The sequence below is a fragment of the Pangasianodon hypophthalmus genome, chromosome 15 (assembly GCF_027358585.1).
Source record: "Pangasianodon hypophthalmus isolate fPanHyp1 chromosome 15, fPanHyp1.pri, whole genome shotgun sequence".
In the NCBI taxonomy this organism is placed as follows: domain Eukaryota; kingdom Metazoa; phylum Chordata; class Actinopteri; order Siluriformes; family Pangasiidae; genus Pangasianodon; species Pangasianodon hypophthalmus.
The window spans coordinates 11,269,560-11,289,888 of record NC_069724.1 but is presented as its reverse complement, the minus strand read 5'-3'; the positions used below and the strand labels follow the sequence as shown (position 1 = coordinate 11,289,888).

The 20,329-nt window shown below is 40.5% G+C and overlaps 3 protein-coding genes across 3 annotated transcripts; 2 read left to right on the top strand and 1 right to left on the bottom strand.

The window, feature by feature from the left end:
• The first annotated feature begins 776 nt into the window (after nt 1-776).
• nefma (neurofilament medium chain a) lies at nt 777-6,023 on the top strand. The gene is made up of 3 exons (XM_026941153.3): nt 777-1,883; nt 2,857-2,981; nt 3,775-6,023. The coding sequence occupies exons 1-3, from the start codon at nt 882-884 to the stop codon at nt 5,090-5,092; spliced, it is 2,445 nt and encodes an 814-aa protein (XP_026796954.1). The 5' UTR covers nt 777-881; the 3' UTR covers nt 5,093-6,023.
• A 5,548-nt stretch (nt 6,024-11,571) lies between these two features.
• Nucleotides 11,572-16,892, bottom strand: nefla (neurofilament light chain a). Its single transcript, XM_026941155.3, has 5 exons — nt 16,757-16,892; nt 13,010-14,214; nt 12,704-12,828; nt 12,272-12,618; nt 11,572-12,201 (listed from the first exon to the last, which is right to left on the bottom strand). Exons 2-5 carry the CDS (start codon nt 14,060-14,062, stop codon nt 11,786-11,788), a joined length of 1,941 nt encoding a protein of 646 aa, XP_026796956.2. The 5' UTR covers nt 14,063-14,214; nt 16,757-16,892; the 3' UTR covers nt 11,572-11,785.
• Nucleotides 16,886-20,118, top strand: pgam2 (phosphoglycerate mutase 2 (muscle)). The gene is made up of 3 exons (XM_026941156.3): nt 16,886-17,424; nt 17,604-17,784; nt 19,171-20,118. Exons 1-3 carry the CDS (start codon nt 17,008-17,010, stop codon nt 19,338-19,340), a joined length of 768 nt encoding a protein of 255 aa, XP_026796957.1. The 5' UTR covers nt 16,886-17,007; the 3' UTR covers nt 19,341-20,118.
• Nucleotides 20,119-20,329: the final 211 nt, after the last annotated feature.

Below are 20,329 nucleotides of genomic sequence, written 5' to 3'. Positions count from 1 at the left end.
CCTGGAAAAATATGAAATAATAGAATTGGGAAAAGGAGGTGTATTATATATTTGAATATTGATGTTTTCAGCTTTTCAGTTAATACAGCAATATATATATATATATATATATATATATATATATATATATATATATATATATATATATATATATATATATATATATATATATATAGTAAATACAGTTTAAAAAATTAGCAAGAAAACTGAAGATAGACAGTTTTTTAAAAAAATTTTAAAGAAGGGGCTATGCATAAGGATTTATTTCAGGAAAACACAATGAGAGAGAATCCACATTTGCAATGCAGCCAATCACTTTATAAATAAATAAATAAATAAATAAAAATAATAATAATAATGATAGATAGATAGATAGATAGATAGATAGATAGATAGATAGATAATTATAATAACAGCAGTGTTAAAACATCCAATAAAACAATATAAAATGGTTACAGAAATGAAAGTGATTTGACTATATATTTAATGTAAGTTTGGTGTGTGTATATAACTGTTAACAATGTACTATACTGTTTAATAAAGTAAGTCACATATGATAATATCAGACTGCTGCAATGCATGGGAAATTCAGGGCAAGCACTGAGAGCCCACCCTTACCCACTCTCACACACACAACCTTGTCCCACGTCCTCTTTTCAGCCGGGATGCTAAACCACTGATAACTACAGTGTCCAAAAAGACCCTCCCACTAGGTGGGATCAATGGTCCAGTCGAAATAATCCTGCACTCCTGCAGTATATAAAGGACTCGCACAAGCTCTAGGGCGCTGTGAAAGCCACACACACCACACATACAGGCGCACGCCTCCACCTCACACTTCCCCCATTCATCTGAACACGGTCTCCACTGCACCTGTCCGGATGAGCTACTCGGTAGACGTTCTCGGAAGTCCCTTCCGGAGAGTGATGGACACTAGGACGAGCTACAGCCGCAGCAGCGGTGGCTCGGTCTCCAGCGGCTTCCGCTCGCAGACATGGTCCCGGGCCACCCCGATCTCATCCGTAGCCTACAAGAGGACGATGAACGCGGAGAGCATGGACCTGGGCATGGACCTGACCACGCCGTCTTCTGCACTCAACGAGAAAGAGCAGCTGCAGGGTCTGAACGACCGCTTCGCAGTGTACATCGACAAGGTGCACTTCCTGGAGGAGCAGAACAAGCAGATCGAGACAGAGATCAACGCGCTGCGGCGGAAGCAGGTTTCCCGCACACAGCTGGGCGAGGAGAACGAACGGGAGCTGCAGGAGCTCCGCGCCGCTATCGAGCAGCTGCACAGCGACAAGGCTCGCCTGCATCTTGATGCCGAGCGCCTGCAGGACGACATCCAGCGCCTGCGCGAGCGTCTGGAAGACGAAGCCCGTGTGCGCTCCGACACCGAAGCCATGACCCGCACTCTGAAGAAGGAAGCCGGAGACGCCACCCTGGCCAAAGCAGAACTCGAGAAGAAGATCCAGGCCCTCCAGGACGAGATCTCATTCGTCCGCGGCGACCACGAGGAAGAGGTCGGCGAGCTGCTCGCACAGCTCCAGGCATCTCATGTCGTTTCCGCCGAGAAGAGGGAGTGGCAGAAGGCGGACATCACCGACGCCCTGAAGGAGATCCGCGCCCAGCTCGAGGGTCACTCCAACCGCAACCTGCAGCAGGTCGAAGACTGGTTCATGTGCCGCTACGCCAAACTGACGGAGGCCGCGGAGCAGAACAAGGACGCCATCAAGTCCGCCCGGGACGAGATCTCAGACTACCGGCGCCAGCTGCAGGCCAAAACCGTGGAGCTCGAGGCGGCCCGCGGGACCAAAGAGTCGCTGGAGAGGCAACTGAGCGACATCGAGGAACGACACAACTCCGATCTGGCCAGTCTTCAGGTAAACACCACTCACCTACAATTACAGCGATAAACAATGATAGAATAACTAACCTATTATTAAAAAAATGATCGATAATTAGCAAAAATAGAGAAGCTTTCCTATTAATGAGACCAGAAAAAGGACTACACGATATTCCACGAGTTTCTGAGTATGCTCAGAAAGTCTTACTTAAAAGACTAACATTTAATAGCATAGTTTTACTGAACTTTTTGGTAATGCGATTCGAGTTTTGAAAAAGGCTTTACTTAAATCAAACAGCTTTCATTTGACTAGCCTATTATTCTAATAATTAGGCTATTATTATTATTATTACATGCGTTACACGTATAATACACCTTTCCATTCATTTTTAGCCTTGTGCAGAAAAATAAAAATGCAGATCGTGACTTTGGGCTGGAACAAGGCTCAACGTAAATGAAACATGCATTCTTAATTATTATTATTATAATTAATATATGCACATTGCCATTACAGTAATCAACAAAATAAGAACAAAAAATCAAATACGTTGCAAAATTGGCTGCAGTTGCATAGGCGAGTCCACTGCAGCAGAGATGCTGTGTCATGGTGTAAAGGTTGAGAGAGAGAGAGAGAGAGAGAGAGAGAGAGAGTATGTAAACTCCTCTGCAGTCCCTGCTGTTTCCCTGGCTTAACCAGAATGCGGATTTTCCTGTCGCCTCAAATCCCCTCTTTCTAAAACAGCGCAGTCATTTCACTGTGTGCAACCAAGAAAGAAAGGCGTTGACTAAAAGGGCGTTTTTTTTTTTTTTTTGCTAGGGTAGAATATTATGTTTCTGCAGCACAGAGGTACTGCAGTGAGCTGGATTCATTCATGCATACATTAGGTTGGCATGAAAAGAATCCGGATGGGAATTGACTTGTAGCTTCATGACTAATAATATGCTTGTTTACTGCTTTATGTATTTATGCAGTAACCTTAGGCAACTCTGCATGTGTTTGCACCCACTAGGAAACCATCCACCAGCTGGATAACGAGCTGAAGAGCACGAAATGGGAGATGGCAAGACATCTGCGTGAATACCAAGACCTGCTGAATGTCAAAATGGCCCTAGATATAGAGATTGCAGCATACAGGTAAAAGTCTAGTCAGAAAGTCCCTGCTCTAACATTGTATTTTATTGTATTTCACATTATTATTATTATTATTATTATTATTATTATAGTGTTTTATATTTTCATTTTGAGTCCAAAATCTCAAAATTTGCATAAAAAATACAGGATTACAAAATACTCATAGTTCTTTAATAAAACAATCAACAGTCGTGAATAAAGTAAACAGAAATCTATACAAATGCAAATTATATCTGATAAAGCAGAGACCCACAAATGATTAATATGCTGGGTTGAACATTAAATTTTTAACAGACACACAACAGACATGTGAGACATGTGTTTACACCCACAGAAGGAATAAGATAAGGAACAACAGAGAACAAATCGTCAGACTAATTTTTCTTTTCAAATGTACCCAAAGATCCAGTTGTGTTGCGGTGTGTCCTCTCAAACTATGGAATGTAAAATATTTCCCCTAGAGATCACCTGGGAGAAGAACTGATTCCTTTAAAATGAAATAACAAGTTATGTCAGTTGTGTTACAACAGGAATAGCAAGGGGGGAGCAAGGTTACTCACAATTCCATCTTTCATAGGCATTTTAGTAATTGGTTTGAGGAAAAATTTGGAACTTGGATAGGCCTTTGAAGACTTAACTGGGGAGCATTGGAATACAAAGCAATAACATTTAACATTAATAGTAATAATAATGCTTTATGTCAAGTTTGATATGTCTTCTTACTTTTGATTTGATTTGCCACCTACGTTTAAGTTTAAGTGCTAAATATATCTTGGCCCCTGATCTATTCACATAGGAAACTACTTGAAGGAGAGGAAACCCACTTCAGCACATACCCTTACCGCCAGACTGTCACCAAAGGCCCCAAGGTCAAAGCAGAACCCCCAAAACTGAGGGTCCAGCACAAGTTTGTGGAAGAGATCATTGAGGAGACTCGAGTGGAAGACGAGAAATTGGAGATGGAAGAGGCCTTGGCAGAGATGGCAGCAGAACTGTCTGAAAAGAAAGAAGATGAGGGTGAGGAAGAAAAAGGAGAGGAGGAAGCTGAAGAGGAGGCTGAGGAGAAAGAGGGAGAAGAGGAAGAGGTTGTCGCTGCCACCCAGGCCAAAGTGAGCGCCAGTGCTCCCGCTGATGAGGCTGAGGAAGCTGAGACTAAAGAAGGTGATAAGGAAGAAGGTGAAGAGGAAGGAAAGGAAGAAGAAGAAGGTGAGGAAGAAAAGGAAGAAGAAAAGGGAGAAGCTGCAGAGGAAGGTGAGGAAGGAGAAGGTGAGGAGGAAGCAGAAGTCGAGGAAACCGTGTTGAGCACCAAGGCACCTGAGTCAAAGGCCTCACCAGAGAAGGAAAAGGCTGAAGAAGAAGGTGCTGGAGAAGAACAGGAAGGAAAGGAAGAATCTGATGAAAAAGCAGCAGAAACTGAGGAGAAAGAATCAGAGAAAAAGGATGAGGCTGAGAAAGAGGACAAAAAAGAAAAAGATGATAAGGAAACCAAGACTGACAAGGCTGAGTCTCCTAAAGCGGAATCACCAAAGGCTCCATCTCCAAAGCCTGAATCTCCAAAGGCTTTATCACCAAAGAGTGAGAGCCCAAAAGCTTCTTCTCCAAAGAGTGAGAGCCCAAAAGCTTCTTCTCCAAAGAGTGAGAGCCCAAAAGCTACTTCTCCAAAGAGTGAGAGCCCACAGGCCCCAAAAGCAGAGGAAGCCAAGAAAGAAACTCCAAAACCTGAATCTCCAAAAATTGAGAGCCCCAAGAAGGAAACAGCCACAGATGAGCCACTGAAGAAAGAAGAAACAAAACCTGAAACAGATGAAAAACCCAGCAAGGACGAAAAGTCTGAAGAGAAGAAGGCAGACAAGAAAGAAGACACTGAAAAGGCAGATAAAGACAAAAAGGAGACAGAGAAGAAAGAGCCAGAGAAGAAAGATGTGATCTCAAATGGAGTGGATGAAAGCCCTACCAAGGATGACCCTAGCCAGAAGGTGGTCATCACCAAAACAGTGGAGACCATCACCACTGGCGAAGACGGAGCCAAGCACGTCACCAAGTCTGTCACAGTCACTGAAACAGTGAAAGCAGTAGATGAGACAGTCGAGGAGAAAATGGCGGCCACCAAGTAACTGGAGAAAGTCTCCACCCACACCGTAAAGGAGATCACAGAAAACGAGTAGAGAAGCACTTAAACTGCGAAGAGGAGTCGAAGAAGACGCTAGCGCACCAACCCAAGCTAACTTTACAAAGAAACCATAAAGCTAGATAACAGTGTATCTAATTACATTAACCACTCTGAAAATTTAACACGATTTAACAAAAACAAAAAAATATGCATAGAGAGAAGCCATACGATGCGGCGAGCTAAAAATTTTAAATGCATGTTGAGTGACAGCTTTAAATCAGATTTGCTGCAGATGCTGTGTAGGTATCAGGGTCTCGAATGTCTTCCTTTCTGTCTGCAATACCTGGGGGTGGGCATGGGGGGTGGGCAGGGCACTTGGGGTGGGCGCGTCTGCATGCCAGCTCAGGGGGGAGCATGCTCCCCTACTCTTCGGGGTAGAAAAATCCGTATGTATGACAGCAAATCAGATTTGCACAGCTTAAGAATGTATGCTGAGAGAGTGGCAGAAATATATGTGCTGTCGAATGCTGTTTCTCTTGAGGACTATTTGAGTGTGACAAAAAAATCTGTGTTACAACAAAGTAGCCTTACTAATACAAAAGCGTGAGGACACACTGACTGAGCCAAACAACAATCACAAAATACAGTCTTGAACACAGGATGATACAAGCAAGCCCATGATCATATTCACACAGTACATAAAGCAATTAAGAAACTCCCTAGCCTTAAACATGCTTTTTACTGTTGTCTATTATGTTTACGTGATGAGTGCAAATGACAATAAAAACCCAATGATGTGCACATACATTCTTGTATGCATAGACTGAACTTGAAATATACTTCTTACACATTAATGAGGTGCTACGGTTTGCAATCCCATGTCTTTAGTCATCGTAATGCATTTCAGCATATGCTCAATAAACACCATACTGAAATGTGCTGAGTTTCAAGTGCTTTTGTTGTGTGTACGTGGTTTGTGTCTCATTTTTTTTCTATTTCAGATTTTTTCCACATTCACTCAGTATAACAGGAAATACATTATATATTATAAATAAAGTCTACTAGGAATTTCTCAACTGGTGTAAAACAGTGGATAGGAATAAGCTGGGTAATGTGGTAGATCCTGTACATTTACATTCACATTTATTATATTTAATTGCTTATTTCTGAAGTGATGCTATATTTAATGTATATGTGAGAATGCAGTTCAAGCAACAAGCCAACAGAACTGAGTCTGATCACATGATATCAAGAAAAAAGTGGAAATTTTAAAGGGGCATGACTAAACACACAGAAAACTTGTCACAATGCAGTCAAAGTACAAATGTTACAATCCTACAGAGGAGAGGGTGTGTATACATCAACAGAATGACTTCATGTACAATAGATTGCTGAAGTTCTCTTGGTCACTCCCATGCAATAAATGTAGCACTAAGGACTTGAACTAGTTCCTAGAAGCTGCATCACCTCGTTAAAAAAAATCTTAATTCCTGCCAGATAAATCAATCACTACATTGACTATGTAGCTCAAACACTAAACAAGACCAATCATGTTTAGGTAGAATAACCAGGACTAATACATTCCAATAGACACTCACCAGCCACTTTACTGGGAATTCCTGTACGCCTGCTCATTAATGCAATTTTCCAATCACGTGGCAGCAGCGCAATGCATAAAGTCATGCAGATACAGATAAAAAACTTATAAATAATGTTCACATGTTCATCAGCTGTCTGAATGGGGAAAAAATTTATCTCAGTGACTTTAACTGTGGCATAGTTATTGGTGCCAGACAGGCTGGTCTGAGTATTTCAGAAACTGCTGATCTCCTGGGATTTCCATGTACAACAGTCTCTGGAGGTTGCAGAAAATGGTGCAAAAAACAAATAACTCCAGGGAGAAAATAACTTCCAGTGAGAGAGGTTGGAGGAGAATGGCCAGACTGGTTTGAGCTGACAGAAAGTCTATGGTAACTCAAATAACCAAATAACTCAAAGAACTTATTTGAGCAGAAAAGCATCTCAGAATGCACAACATTTCAAACCTTTAGAAGACCTTATCTGGTTCCACTCCTGTCAGCCATCGGAGGCTACAGTGGGTACAGGCTCACTAAGATTGGATTGCTGAAGAAACATCACCTGGTATGATAAATGTCTGATTTCTGCTGCGACATGCAGATGGTAGGGTCAGAATTTGGCAACACAGCATTATTCAGTGGACCCAACCTGCATTATATTAGCAGTTCAGGCTGCTGTTGGTGGTGTAATGGTGTGGGGAATGATTTCTTGGCACACATTGCCACTGACAAATCTCTAACATTACACATAACTTAAACATAACAGTGTTTTCAACATTCATAAGCAAACATAGGATATCAAGTCCTAATAGCGAATTTCCAACACAGCAGGAGCCGTGATTGTCCTATATAAGATACGTGGAATGTCCTTGTATATAATCTTGTAAATATACAAAGACACTTGTATTTTATACCTTTGTTCTTCTTATACCATAGCAATACTAACAAGTTTTTATTTATTAAAGCACAAGATATTATTATTTTTAGCCGTTTATAGTTACATTTAATGTTGTTGAAAGGCCATGAATAAGTTAGTTCTTGTTATCACTTACATTATAGCAGTTATAAACAGTTGTCCCTCAGCAGCCTCTCTCTCTCTGTCTCTCTATCCCTCAAAGTTAATAAGATTGTTAATAAAAATAACAAAAGTTAATAAAAATGCAGTTTGTCATGTTACCAAGAAACTGCAAAGTGTAAACTCCGCTGTCACCTCCTAACTAAACATCTCCTTACAAAAATCAAGCATATTAATATAAATCTGTGGCTTGCAGCTGCGCTACTGTCAAAGATGCTGTTACACAAAATAAATTAACACCTTCTGACCAATCAGAATCCAGAATTCGACAGCACTGGGGTATAATATAATTATTAATATACAGCAATATAAATATAATAGATCATTTAGTGTATGAATGCTTTTGATGTGCACCAGTGAATTGGATTTAATCTTTCTCATCCTTTGTAAATATTACTATATATTGGCAATGGTAGTCAGTATTTTTGGACTTTTTTACAAATGATTTGAAAAGGTCAGATTTTTAGTTTTGTTATTTCTACAACATTTTTCCTGCACCACTAATATGGAACCTCATTCCGAAAAGCCCGGTTTCCCTCGAGATTTTATGTACTACTTTACAGTTTTTGCATGCTTCCATTTATCACTGAAGTACACTGCAGCATAATGCATAAACCTAATGTCTATTTTTACCTTCTGAACTGTATATGTACTGAATAAGCAAATATATACTGTTCAAAAGCATGGACTCAGTTTTCACAATAATATAAAATCTATTTTGTTGGCTAATCCATATGATGTTGTTGTATGCATTAGTTGGGGCACCCCTGGTCAAATGACATATTTTGTTGATTTTTGCAGTGAAAAGAAGTAAACAGCATAGTTGCAGCAAACTATTTTTACAAATAACATTTTCTGCTAATGTTAACGCATTTAGTAGTTAAGTTACTTTACAAATAGAATATATAGAATAGCAATTGTGGCATGTGCAAAGGTTTGGATACCCTACTAAGTCAGTGCTTAGTAACACCCACTTTGGCAGATATCACAGCTTTTTGTAGCCAGTTAGGAGTCTGTCTATTCTTGTTTAAGGAATCTTCACCAACTCTCCCTTATAGAATGCTTCTAGTTCTGAGATATTCATGGGCATCTTGCATGCACAACATGTTTAAGATCTACATACATATTTTCTATGATGTTCTAGTCAGGGGACTGTGAGGGCCATTCCAAAAGCTTAAGTTTCCGGTTCTTGAAGCAGTTCATGGTGGAATTTGAGGTATGTTTTGCATTGTCCTGTTATAGAAGCCAATCTCTTGTCAGCTTTACTTTCTAGACTCACTGTGTCATATATGCATCCAAAAATTGTTGATATTTCTTGGATTCCATTCTTACATCTACCATGTTCCATGTGCCATGTTTCCTGTGCTTCTGGCTGACATGCCACCCCAAAGCGTAATAGATTCATACCATGCTTAATAGTTTGTAAGATGTTCTTTTCATCAAAAACTGCTTGTTTCTTCAAAAGTACTTTTGGTGTACTTTGGTACTTTTGGGGCCAAGGAGTTCCATTCTTACTTCCACAATACATGTTTCCAAAATGCTTCTCGTTTATCTAGATGTTGGTTTGCATACATCAGACATTCAATATTGTTGCAGGTAAGGTTTCCTTCTGATGATTCTTCCATGCAGATCATGTTTGTACAGGCAATGTTGCCCAGTAGAATGGTGTACTTCTAATTTTGTGTCAGGTAGACATTCCTGCAGGTGATTTGATATTTTTGAAAGCCTTCCCCTTCTTTATAGACATCAATTACCTTCATTTTCTAATCCTTGGTCAGCTGTTTAGAGGAACCCACGGTTGTTGACTGCACATGGTTTGGTTGTTGCCAAGTGGTTTGAACAGTCTGAGAATTTATTAGGCTCTGGAATTGTTATTCCTAATGCCTAAGTAGACCTAATGAGTCAATTAATGCCTTAAAAGTTAATTACGTTCTAGGACTTTAAAACTGGAAGGGTGTCCAAAGTTTTGCACAGGCTCCAATTAATTTTTTTAATAATTTTTAAGTTAATCAAATATAAATTAATTATGTATTGACATAAGAAAATGCAGAAAAAAAAAATTTGTAAATAGTTTGCTGCAGAGGTTGTGTTTATTTCTTTTCACTTCAAAAATCAATAAAATATGTAATTAAGCCAGGGGTGCCCAACTATATATAATATATATTGCAGTCCAAAAATGATGCTGCAACTAGCTTTCAGATCATTTGCAGGAAGCTGTAAAAATATAAGGAGAGTTACGTGTGTGTGCAGGATGGTGTATGGTGCTGTAGATGATTCCTGAATGAGTGGGAACACAGTACAGCATCGAAAATTACATTCTAATAAAGTTGAATTCTAGAAGGCCTCATATTTAAACATAATCAGATCACAAGCCAGATACTCTGTTGAGAAAATTACTTTCCACCAATAACTGGGGTGTGTTGTTTATGTTTTAGTAACATATTGCTTTTCACCATATAAAAAAAACCCGTATTATTTTTCAGTGCCCAGTTAACATGGTTCAGATCTATACTGTATAATTTTGTAATGAATAAAATAATTTGTGTTGAGTAAAATATGACTGAAACAGGTTCATGAAACAGACCAAGCAGATTTTACAGCATATTATAATCTGTAACAATATATTTCCATCCTGTGTTATGTTATACAAATATGGAAAAAATTTTGTACATCTATGTGTGATTTGGAATTTTCTAAAATTATGTATTAGAAATTTTTACAAGCACAATTTAAGTTGCCCAATGACACTACACAAAGGAGTATGAAAGGAGGAAAAAGGAATCGATACAACTTTAATAAACACAAACACTGCACTAAAAAATAAAAATAAATAAATATATGTATATTAGTGGGTGCTGTTTTTTTTTTTTTTTTTTTTTTTTTTTTTTTTTTTTTGTAGAGATTATTAAAAATAACTAGGTGCTACTCCAAATGTCTGTGTGTGTATGTGTGTGTTTAAAAAACAAAATATGTATATAAGAACGTTATTTATGTTGCACATTTGCATCTCAATATCTTTATTGAGGTCATAAATAAAACATTATTTTCTTGATGATGATTTGTTAGTAATACAGTATATTAACCACATTATTAAAAAGTGACACTGAATTTTACTCAATGTCACTTTTTATTAAAGAAAAATAAAATGCCAGTCTTTAAAAAAAAAAAAGGCAATGCCACACCCACCTCAGCAACCTAAAGTCCTGGCAATAGTGTGAAATTATTAGCAGCTGCTGGCCATATGGTACACTCCAATTGTTTTTGGCACATGCTACTCCAAAAGAAAATTGACTATAAGTAAGGAATACAACACTGTGCATGGTGCTGTTATAGTGTTATAGTAAAATACTGAGTGACAGGGAGTTACTGTTACCACCCTAAAGCTGATTATTTTCCTATAACAACTATTTTCCATTTAGAATTACATTTAATATTGTGGAGACAAGTTATTTCCTGTTATCACTTACCTAATAGCAGCTATAATCATTTGTCAAACTATAGCTTGTCATGTTACCAAGAAACCACAAATGTAAACTCTGTCCTGAACAATTTTCTCTAATGGAAAATAGTGTTAGGGTTTGGTGTGTATATCATTTTAAGCATAATGAGCACAACACTGGAACTGAAGTACAGAAGTGGGCCAAAAACCAATGAACCATGAAGAATTATATTATGATATTAGGATTGGAAAAAATACAGAGTAATATTTAGTATCATATATGCATATATATATATATATATATATATATATATATGTGTGTGTGTGTGTGTGTGTGTTTGCACACAGAAGGCTTGATGTAAATGAAATAATGAGAGAGTCTCAGAAGCATATCAGAGGCATAGATTTATTGCACTTTCAGAAGCAACATTTCACTTTTTCACATTTAGTACTCTTTCATTCATAAATATAGTGCAGTAATTTGCTTTCAAAGCTGTTCTAGCTGATTCTATATGCAAGTTATCTTTGCATTGCATTTTGGATTCAGCGCCATCGTCAGAGAACTGAGGGTAAATACGTGCAGGTTTTGGTACTGCCTGAGATTTTTTACTTTGCTGCTTTGGGTTTTTCTGCTTCCTCTTTCTGCTTTTCCTGCTCTTGCTTTCCCTCAGCTTTAGCTTCATCACCTTCATCTTTTGCTTTTGGTTTTTCTGTTTCTTTGGGTTTGGCTTTTTCGGGCTCCTCTTTGACCTTTTCTTTAGCTGGTTCGGGTTTTGTCTCAGCTTCCTCCTTAACTGGCTCAGCTGTCTTACTATCCTCCTTATCTTTTCCTGCATCTTTCTCAGCCTCGACCTTATCTTCTCCTTTTTCCTCATCTTTCTCGGCCTCTTCCTCCTCTCCTTCTTTCTCACCACCCTCCTCAACCTGTGCAGCTTCTTCTTCTCCTTCCTGCTTCTCACCCTCTTTAACTTCCTCTTCACCTCCTTCCTTTTCTTCCTCCTCTGCAGCCTCCTCTTCTTCTTCTGCAAAATAGAAATTATTTATTAATATATATTGACATCAGAAGGATGAAAGTCTAAAATGCTAGCATACCCTCTTGTTTCTCCCCTGCTTCTTCTTTCTCTTCATCCCCCTCTGCCTCCTCTTCCTCTTCCTTTTCCTCCTTCTTTTCTTCTTCCTCTTCTTCTTTTACTTCTTCCTTCTCTTCCTCTTCCTCTTCCTTTGCTTCTTCCTCCTCCTCTTCCTCTTCCTCCTTAGAAGGTTCTGCAGACAGGGTGGTGCTCACCAGGCGAGAGCTGAGCAGATAGGGGGCAGCAGAGGTCACACTGGACGGGACAGAATAGATGGAGCGTGAATAGGAGGGAGCCATCGTGTAGGAACTGGCCAAACCTCCTGCCATGCCAGCACTGAGGCGGGATTCCTCACCCTCCAAGAGCTTCCTGTTAGAAGTGAGCATCAAGAAAAGGCCATCAGTTATCTCATCAGACATAAAATATACAGTTTTCTGTCTGTTGTGTTTCCTACCTGTATGCAGCTATTTCAATATCGAGGGCCATCTTGACATTGAGAAGATCCTGGTAATCTTTAAGGTACCTGGCCATTTCACCTTTAGTGGCTCTTAGGTCATTGTCAAGCTCATTGATTGTGTCCTGTTGGGCATGTAAAGGCCGAATTAGCATTATAATGTGACCTTTTTTGACAGAGTAATGATCAGTTTGCTAAAACATGCTAAAGTTGTATCTGAAATTTTATGACATAAAAGTACTATTGGAGCTATACAATTGCTTTAAATAATTTCATTTGTTTTAACCAGCAGCAATATAGACTAACCTGCATGGCTGTGATTTCTGCGCTCTGCTTTTCTTCCACCTCCCTCAGCTGTTTCTCCAATGATTCATTAAGGCTCTTGCAGGCATCTATTTCCAGGATGCGTGCCTGCAGTTGTCGCCGGTACTCGCCTGCTTCATCCTTGGATGTCCTCACAGCGCTGGTGTGGTGGGCCACGGTCTCCGTCAGATGCCCCACTTTCCCACGGAACCAATCTTCTGCAGCCTGCATATTGCGTGCTGCCAGCCTCTCGTACTGTGCACGGATGTCACGCAGGGCACTGGACAGGTCTGGTTTGGTCGTCTCAGTTTCAACAGCTATCTGTGCACCATACTGGATCTGCGCTTGCAGCTCAGAGATCTCACCCTCATGGAGCTTCTTGAGGAAGGCCAGCTCATCCAGAAGGACACCCACTCTCTTCTCCAGTTCCACCTGGGTAAGACCTCGCTCGTCAGCCTCTTTGCGTGCATCCATGAGCCTGGCCTCAGAGTTCTCACGCTCCAGTGCCTCCTCATCGTACTGCCTCTGCAGGGCCCTCAGTGTTTCTTCCAAGTGCTCCCTCCGGCTCATTGCAGCTTGCTTCTCCAGTTCAGCCTCATCCACAGCGGCTCGGAGAGCACGGGCTTCCTGCTCATACAGGGCACGCAGGCAGGATGGCTCACTGTGCCTCTGCCTCAGCAGAAGCAGCTCAGCTTCAAGGGCTCGGTTCTGCTGCTCGAGCTCATGGACACGCTCAATGAAGCCAGCAAAGCGATCATTGAGCTCCTGCAGCTGGGCCTTCTCCTGAGTGCGTACCGCTCGAAGCTCAGAGCTTACCTGCGCTGCTTGGCTCAGGTCCAGATCCAGAGGATGGGCAGCGCTGCTCAGCAGCAAGGAGGAGGAGGATGAGACACGCCCAGGGGAGCTGTACTGCAACCGAGCCGAGGATAGCGGAGATGAGTGGCTGGAGTACACGGTGCGGGAACGGGTCCGTGTCGCCACACGTGGGGGTGCACTCTCCACATACCAGCGCTTGTATGAGGAGGTGTAGTAAGGATCAAAGCCGATGCCACTCATGGCTTCAAGGACAATCTGCTCTGCCTCTTTCTTCCTCTCACAGCTAGCAGACTGAGACACTGCTCTCTCTGCTGCAGTCCCAACTGCTTATATAGCCAGGAAGAGCAGGTCTGACGCAAGTGCTTTTCTAAACTCTGACTATGCAGAATCGACTGAAGGAGAGAGTGGGAGGAACAGAGAGTGAGGAAGATAGAGAGAGAAAGGGAGGGGAGACAGACAGAGTGGGAGGAATTGAAAGCACTATGGAAGAGAAAGGATAGTGCAAGACTGTAAAGATTTAGAGAATAATAATAATAATAATAATAATAATTATTATTATTATTATTATTATTATTATTATTATTATTGTTGTTGTTGTTGTTGTTGTTGTTGTTGTTGCTGTTGTTGTTGTTTGCATAATTATATATTATTTTAATAGGACTTTTCCATTTTGAGCCCAAGACTTCCAATTGAAGTAGATTATATGGCCAAAAGTATGTGGACACCAGATCAATCACACTCATATGTGCTCGTTGAACATCCCATTCCAGATGAAGTCCCCCTTTGCTATTATAATAACCTCCACTCTTCTGGGAAGGATTTACACTATATTTTGGAGCATGGCTATGGAGATTTGTGCCCATTCAGCCACAAGAGCATTAATGAGGTTGGGCATTTATTTTGGGGAAGAGGCCTGACACACAGTTGGTATTCCAAGAGTTTATGGAAGGCCCACATATGGGTGTGTTGGTCAGGTGTCCACATACTTTTGGCCATACAGTGTATATGTAAAATAGTAAATGATTAAACAGTCTAATATAATTACTGATTGGAATAGATACAAATCATGGAACCCAAAAAATACCTGCTTTTCAGAATAAGCAATAATATATCAATTTTTATTTAAGAAAAAACAAATGCATCAATATTTGTTTAAGAAAAAATATAGTGTTTCATTTGTTCTGAATGTTTATGACACACACTCAGAAATATTTGGATACTACTACCTGGAACCCCTCTTTGATAGGGTGGTTAGTTAAATCCAGACCTTTTAAGGGTTCCCTCAGTAAAACAAATCAGTGAACCCCTTAAGGGTTCTACAGTTAATCTTGTCTGGATTGTCTCAGATTAACTTTACTATCATTAAGGTCTGTTTTTATTTTAAACAATAACTATGTGCACAGAAATGTACAGAAACAAAACTAAAATATCCAACCCCACACATTTTCATCTTTACCCCACTGTCTGACACTATACAGCACAGCTAACCAAAAACAGGCATTATGAAAGCTATTGAATTCCTTCCATTAATATCATTATATCATTTACACCCTGCTTTAATGCTTTTTCCTGTTTCAGCTATTAAGTGTACCATGCGATATTAACTATGTGTACTGCACTGTGAAGTCAGTTATGCACTGCACTGTATTGTGCTGTTAAGTGTGTTGTATTTCTGTAATCAGATTTAATGTTAAACTGAACTTATTACCAACTTTGTACTCAGACTGTAAGCTCTGGGGATACAGAATTTTGTACAGTCACTGGGATAGACAAGCTTATACGTTGAAATTCTTCTAACATGACACGTGACTACCCCTGCTGGTTATCATGAGTACTGCATCCAAAGATTTCAACAGATAATTAACCAGAGATGTAGATGCAGTTTGTCATATCCATATCCTTCACTAGTTATTTAGCTCTATACATTTGTCTATAATAACCAGATCACTCAGATCATTTTAAAAAAGATGTGATGTACTTATTGATTCACGACCTCTCTCACTGGAGATTCACGAGGCTCTCTCCTGAGACCCACAAGCTCCTACTCATCATGAGGCCTACATACTGCTTTGTCCTCTGCCTCCTTTTCCTACAGCTCATGTTATATGTATTCTAGAGATAACTGCCATTCCTATCATTTATCTATCATATTTCTTAGAACTAGAATCTCTAACTGGTATACAAAATGGTACCATACTGCCCATTTCCTACAAGGTGTATTTTGGATGCTCAGCATCCCCAAGGTTATGTTTTGGGTTGCTGGATATTGCTGCTATTCTTGACATGGCAGACGCTACTAATTTTGTCGACCTGATTTTGGAAAAGCCTTCTGATGCTCTCACTTATGAGGAGACCAGACCAACAGATGAAACATAAAACAGAACACACACTGATTTGTACTTAGTTACTCACTTTAGTACACCTTGTACTAAAGTCACTCACTAAATCTAAATCTGCCTTTCCAGACGCAATGACACACATACTGATGAATTTTAGAGAAAAGAGTGAATTAGATTTCTGCACACAAGCCAAGAGCTCTATCTCCTCATCTTCTGAAACAAATAAGTAGCATTTTTGATATGTTGCAGTGATTCTGGCAATTTTTGCTTACTATGCTGATTTTTCTGACATTGCACCTTAAATTGGTTTGGTATTTGTGTTTCGTCATACTGAGTGTAAAATTTCAGACTTTTTCTTATGTAGTTTTGTAATATTGGACTGAACTGCTCAGGTTAGTTCATTCTGCAGAAGCTCTCAAAACTTTAAAGAGTCGATTAAAACAGTACAGGTTATTTTATTCAGAAGTACTATGAGCCTGTGAGTCTATCTCTGATATTTGCACTTTTATTCCACAGCTCTCAGTTTAAAAGTCATGTTGCTATTTTGAATCTATAGATAACCTTTGCCCTTAGAGCCAGCAGACAAACCACCCACCTTCAAAAGCCCCTATCTGACTAGCTGAGCCCAGCCGTCTGTCTAGAGGTCGAGCTGTTTCCATTGGTTCAGAGCGGCTGATCTCGGGAATCCACACAGCTTCACATTCCACCATGCTATAAAAAGAGCAAAGCTTATAAACTCAGGGCTCCCAAGCTCACTGTCACAGTGTGTCTGTGTGTGTGCGTGCAACAGCAAAGAAGACTGCACCTCACGGGTTTGGTCAACCTCATATCCAAAACACACTCATCATGACTGCTGTCCACCGTCTGGTCATCGTGCGGCATGGAGAGAGCAGCTGGAACCAGGAGAACCGCTTCTGTGGCTGGTTTGATGCAGATCTCAGCGAGAAGGGAGTGGAAGAGGCCAAGCGTGGTGCTCAAGCCGTCAAGGAAGCAGGCATGAAGTTTGATGTGTGCTATACCTCCGTGCTGAAGCGTGCCATCAAGACCTTGTGGACCATCATGGAAGGCACAGACCAGATGTGGCTGCCCGTGGTGAGAACTTGGCGCCTGAACGAGCGTCACTACGGTGGATTGACCGGCCTGAACAAGGCGGAGACAGCAGCCAAACATGGAGAGGAGCAGGTGAAGATCTGGAGACGCTCATTCGACATCCCTCCTCCACCCATGGATAAAGACCATCCCTACCACAAGATCATCAGCGAGGTTGGACACTGATTCTTAAAAAATATTATTCCTAGACCCTGAAGTACCAATTCAGTAATGAGTCATGTAATAGGGAAATTGCTTAACAAAGTTACACATATTTATACTAATTTTTTTGTACAAGTCTCGTGAATGTATCATGCATCATGACTCCAGGTTGGTTCATCTTCTACCACCAGTCTAGGCGCTATAAGGGTCTGAAGGAGGGCGAGCTGCCCACCTGTGAGAGTCTGAAGGACACCATTGCACGCGCACTGCCCTTCTGGAATGACGTCATTGTCCCTGAGATCAAAGCCGGCAAGAACGTCCTCATTGCAGCCCACGGAAACAGCCTGCGTGGTATTGTCAAGCACTTGGAGAGTGAGTTTCACACAATTTCACTCTGAATACACACATACACATACGACAGACTGCAAGTCTGACCATGAGGCTTTCACATTCCCAGATGATCATGCATCTAATAATAGGCCCCGCTCACACACAGAGGAAAAGGCCACAAGCTAGATTCTCGTTACAGCTGCGACCTTTCTGCAGAAAGGTCTTACATTCTCCATCAGCTGAGCTTCACTCAGTCATTCCTGAGGGAAAGAAAGGGCCAGGAATGGTTAGGGGCAACCTTATCACTTCACACTCAACCTCAGAAAGATTATATCAGCACTTTAGGATCCCAGGAGAAGATTTTGAAAATTAACTGAACACACTACAACACTTTCTAGTGTGAAAACCTGTTTTCTGTGTAGTTCACAGAAAAGCTCTAGAAGTTTGGAAATGTAGGAAAGCATTCAGGAAAATGTTCAACAATAAAGTAGCTGTTTTTTTTTTCCCAAACAACAGTTTTTCTGAATAAAGGCTATTTTAGTTACAAGTGCGCTTTTAATTGCCTTACTGTAATGCAGTTAGCCTGTTTACTGTGCTACTTTTTCCAGTAGCCAAAGCTGTTTACTGTTTACAGTAGTTATTTAGCCTATTTATATCAATTGCAATTCATATGTTTGTTCACTCTAGTGCTAATTTATGCGTTAGCCTGTTAACGATAATTTTGGTTCACAAATTAGCCTGTTTACCATAATTCTAGTTCATAAATTTGCCAGTTTAATACAATGCTAGTTAATGTACTATAGTGCTAGATCACAAGTTAGCATATTTATTATATTGTTATTCCATGAATTAGCCTGTTTACTATAACACTAATTATATATATTATTAACTTATTTTCTCTAATGCTAGATCCTGAGTTATCCTGTTTGCTATAATCTTTTTTTTGTCGTTAGCCAGTTTACTAATGCTAGTTCATGGCTAAGCCTGTTCGCTATAATGATAGATAAGTTAGTGTATTTACTATAACGCTAGTTCATGAGTTAGCCCATTTACTGTAATGTTAGTTAATGAATTAGTTTGTTTACTATAATACTAGCTTGTTTTTAACCTGATTGCTATAATGTTAGTTTGTCTTTAGCCTGTTTCCTATAATGCTAGTTCATGGGTTAGCCTGTTAACTTTGTTAGTTGAAAGGTGACTTAAGGAGTTCATGGGAGATGTAAATCACAGTGTAACGGTCCAAAAGAAACAGGAGAAGAGTTTTACAGAGTTCTGCATCAGTAATGTCACATGTCAGAAATAATAAACAACTGTTTTATACTGCTACAACTGTCCAAAACAAACTGAGACCAAAAATATGCACTCATTTAGGTCAGAGGTCAGCTTTTGTCCTTTTTACCTGTGTCTTTTTCCTCTCCTCCTCTCCAGGCATGTCTGATGCAGCCATCATGGAGCTAAACTTGCCCACCGGCATTCCCATTGTCTATGAGCTGGACAAGGACCTGAAGCCTGTGAAGCCCATGCAGTTCCTCGGGGATGAGGAGACTGTGCGCAAGGCCATGGAGGCTGTGGCTGCCCAGGGCAAGGTGAAGAAGTGAGACCAGACAAGGACACAAAGACTGAACCTACTGCCCTTCTCACCTTGTCCCGCTCATCCTGCTCGACTCCACTGACCATCATTCCATCATCAGAGCACACTGACACCCCTTTTCCACCAAACATGGTACTGGTTCTCATTGAGTTCTTCAGCAAACCTTTTTAAAAGTTTTCCAAATGTGCCACACTGTAAAAAAATAGCAGTGACCTTTGAGGATTTTACACATTGCATTTGTAGCTTTGAGAACACTTCACCATCCAATACCAAATTCTCTATCAACAACAATATTGTGCAAGATGCAATCAAGAGAGATGTGTGGTTTTATTGCTTTTAGACGTTAATATTAGCATTGCAGCTTCTGTTTGGTTTGTTGCCCTGTTGGCACTGATTCCGCCAACAAATATTGTAAATCCTTCTAGCAGCATTCACATCTTATTTTAATGGCAGACATGTTAATAGCTTGATCAATTGCTGTCTAAAATGGGTTCCAGACCAGCTGCATTTTGACCAACCAAGAACCTTTTTTGCGGTGGGAAAGCATTAAACGGTTCCAGATTATGCACCAGAACCAGCATCTTGTTATTGGAAAAGGGTTGTGAAATAACCGGAGTCAAAACCATGTCACATGACAGATGTGCCTGCCTTCCCATTTTATGTATAAATAAATAAATAAATAAGAAACATATTTGTCATCCACCATAAAGCACTTCTGATTCACAAAGCCCTCATGTTGGGGCTGCTCCCACTTTAACAAAATAAAGCCATCGCCATTTTGTGTAGTTTCTTGCTTGAGTCATTCCTCCCTCCTCTCTGTTCTCCTCCATCTTGGCATGATTTCAGCATTTTCAGCAGAGCAGCGCAGTGCAGTGTAAGCTAAGAGCGCTGAGCGTGGTGTGGGGAGGTCGCAGGGTTCGGTCTGGCCGCCGTCCCGTCCCACAGTGCTGCAGTGTCGCTTCAGCACGCCTGCACCTCTCCAACACAACTTTCTAT

Bases quoted from the DNA above. Each gene is read 5' to 3' on its own strand.
- nefma (XM_026941153.3), top strand. From the start codon at position 882: ATGAGCTACTCGGTAGACGTTCTCGGAAGTCCCTTCCGGAGAGTGATG. The intron at 1,884-2,856 runs GTAAACACCACT...TGCACCCACTAG, and splicing joins CCGATCTGGCCAGTCTTCAG to GAAACCATCCACCAGCTGGA. The intron at 2,982-3,774 runs GTAAAAGTCTAG...CTATTCACATAG, and splicing joins ATAGAGATTGCAGCATACAG to GAAACTACTTGAAGGAGAGG.
- nefla (XM_026941155.3), bottom strand. From the start codon at position 14,062: ATGAGTGGCATCGGCTTTGATCCTTACTACACCTCCTCATACAAGCGC. The intron at 12,829-13,009 runs GTTAGTCTATAT...CATGCCCAACAG, and splicing joins CAGAAATCACAGCCATGCAG to GACACAATCAATGAGCTTGA. The intron at 12,619-12,703 runs GTAGGAAACACA...CACTTCTAACAG, and splicing joins ATTGAAATAGCTGCATACAG to GAAGCTCTTGGAGGGTGAGG.
- pgam2 (XM_026941156.3), top strand. From the start codon at position 17,008: ATGACTGCTGTCCACCGTCTGGTCATCGTGCGGCATGGAGAGAGCAGC. The intron at 17,425-17,603 runs GTTGGACACTGA...TTCTACCACCAG, and splicing joins ACCACAAGATCATCAGCGAG to TCTAGGCGCTATAAGGGTCT. The intron at 17,785-19,170 runs GTGAGTTTCACA...CCTCCTCTCCAG, and splicing joins TATTGTCAAGCACTTGGAGA to GCATGTCTGATGCAGCCATC.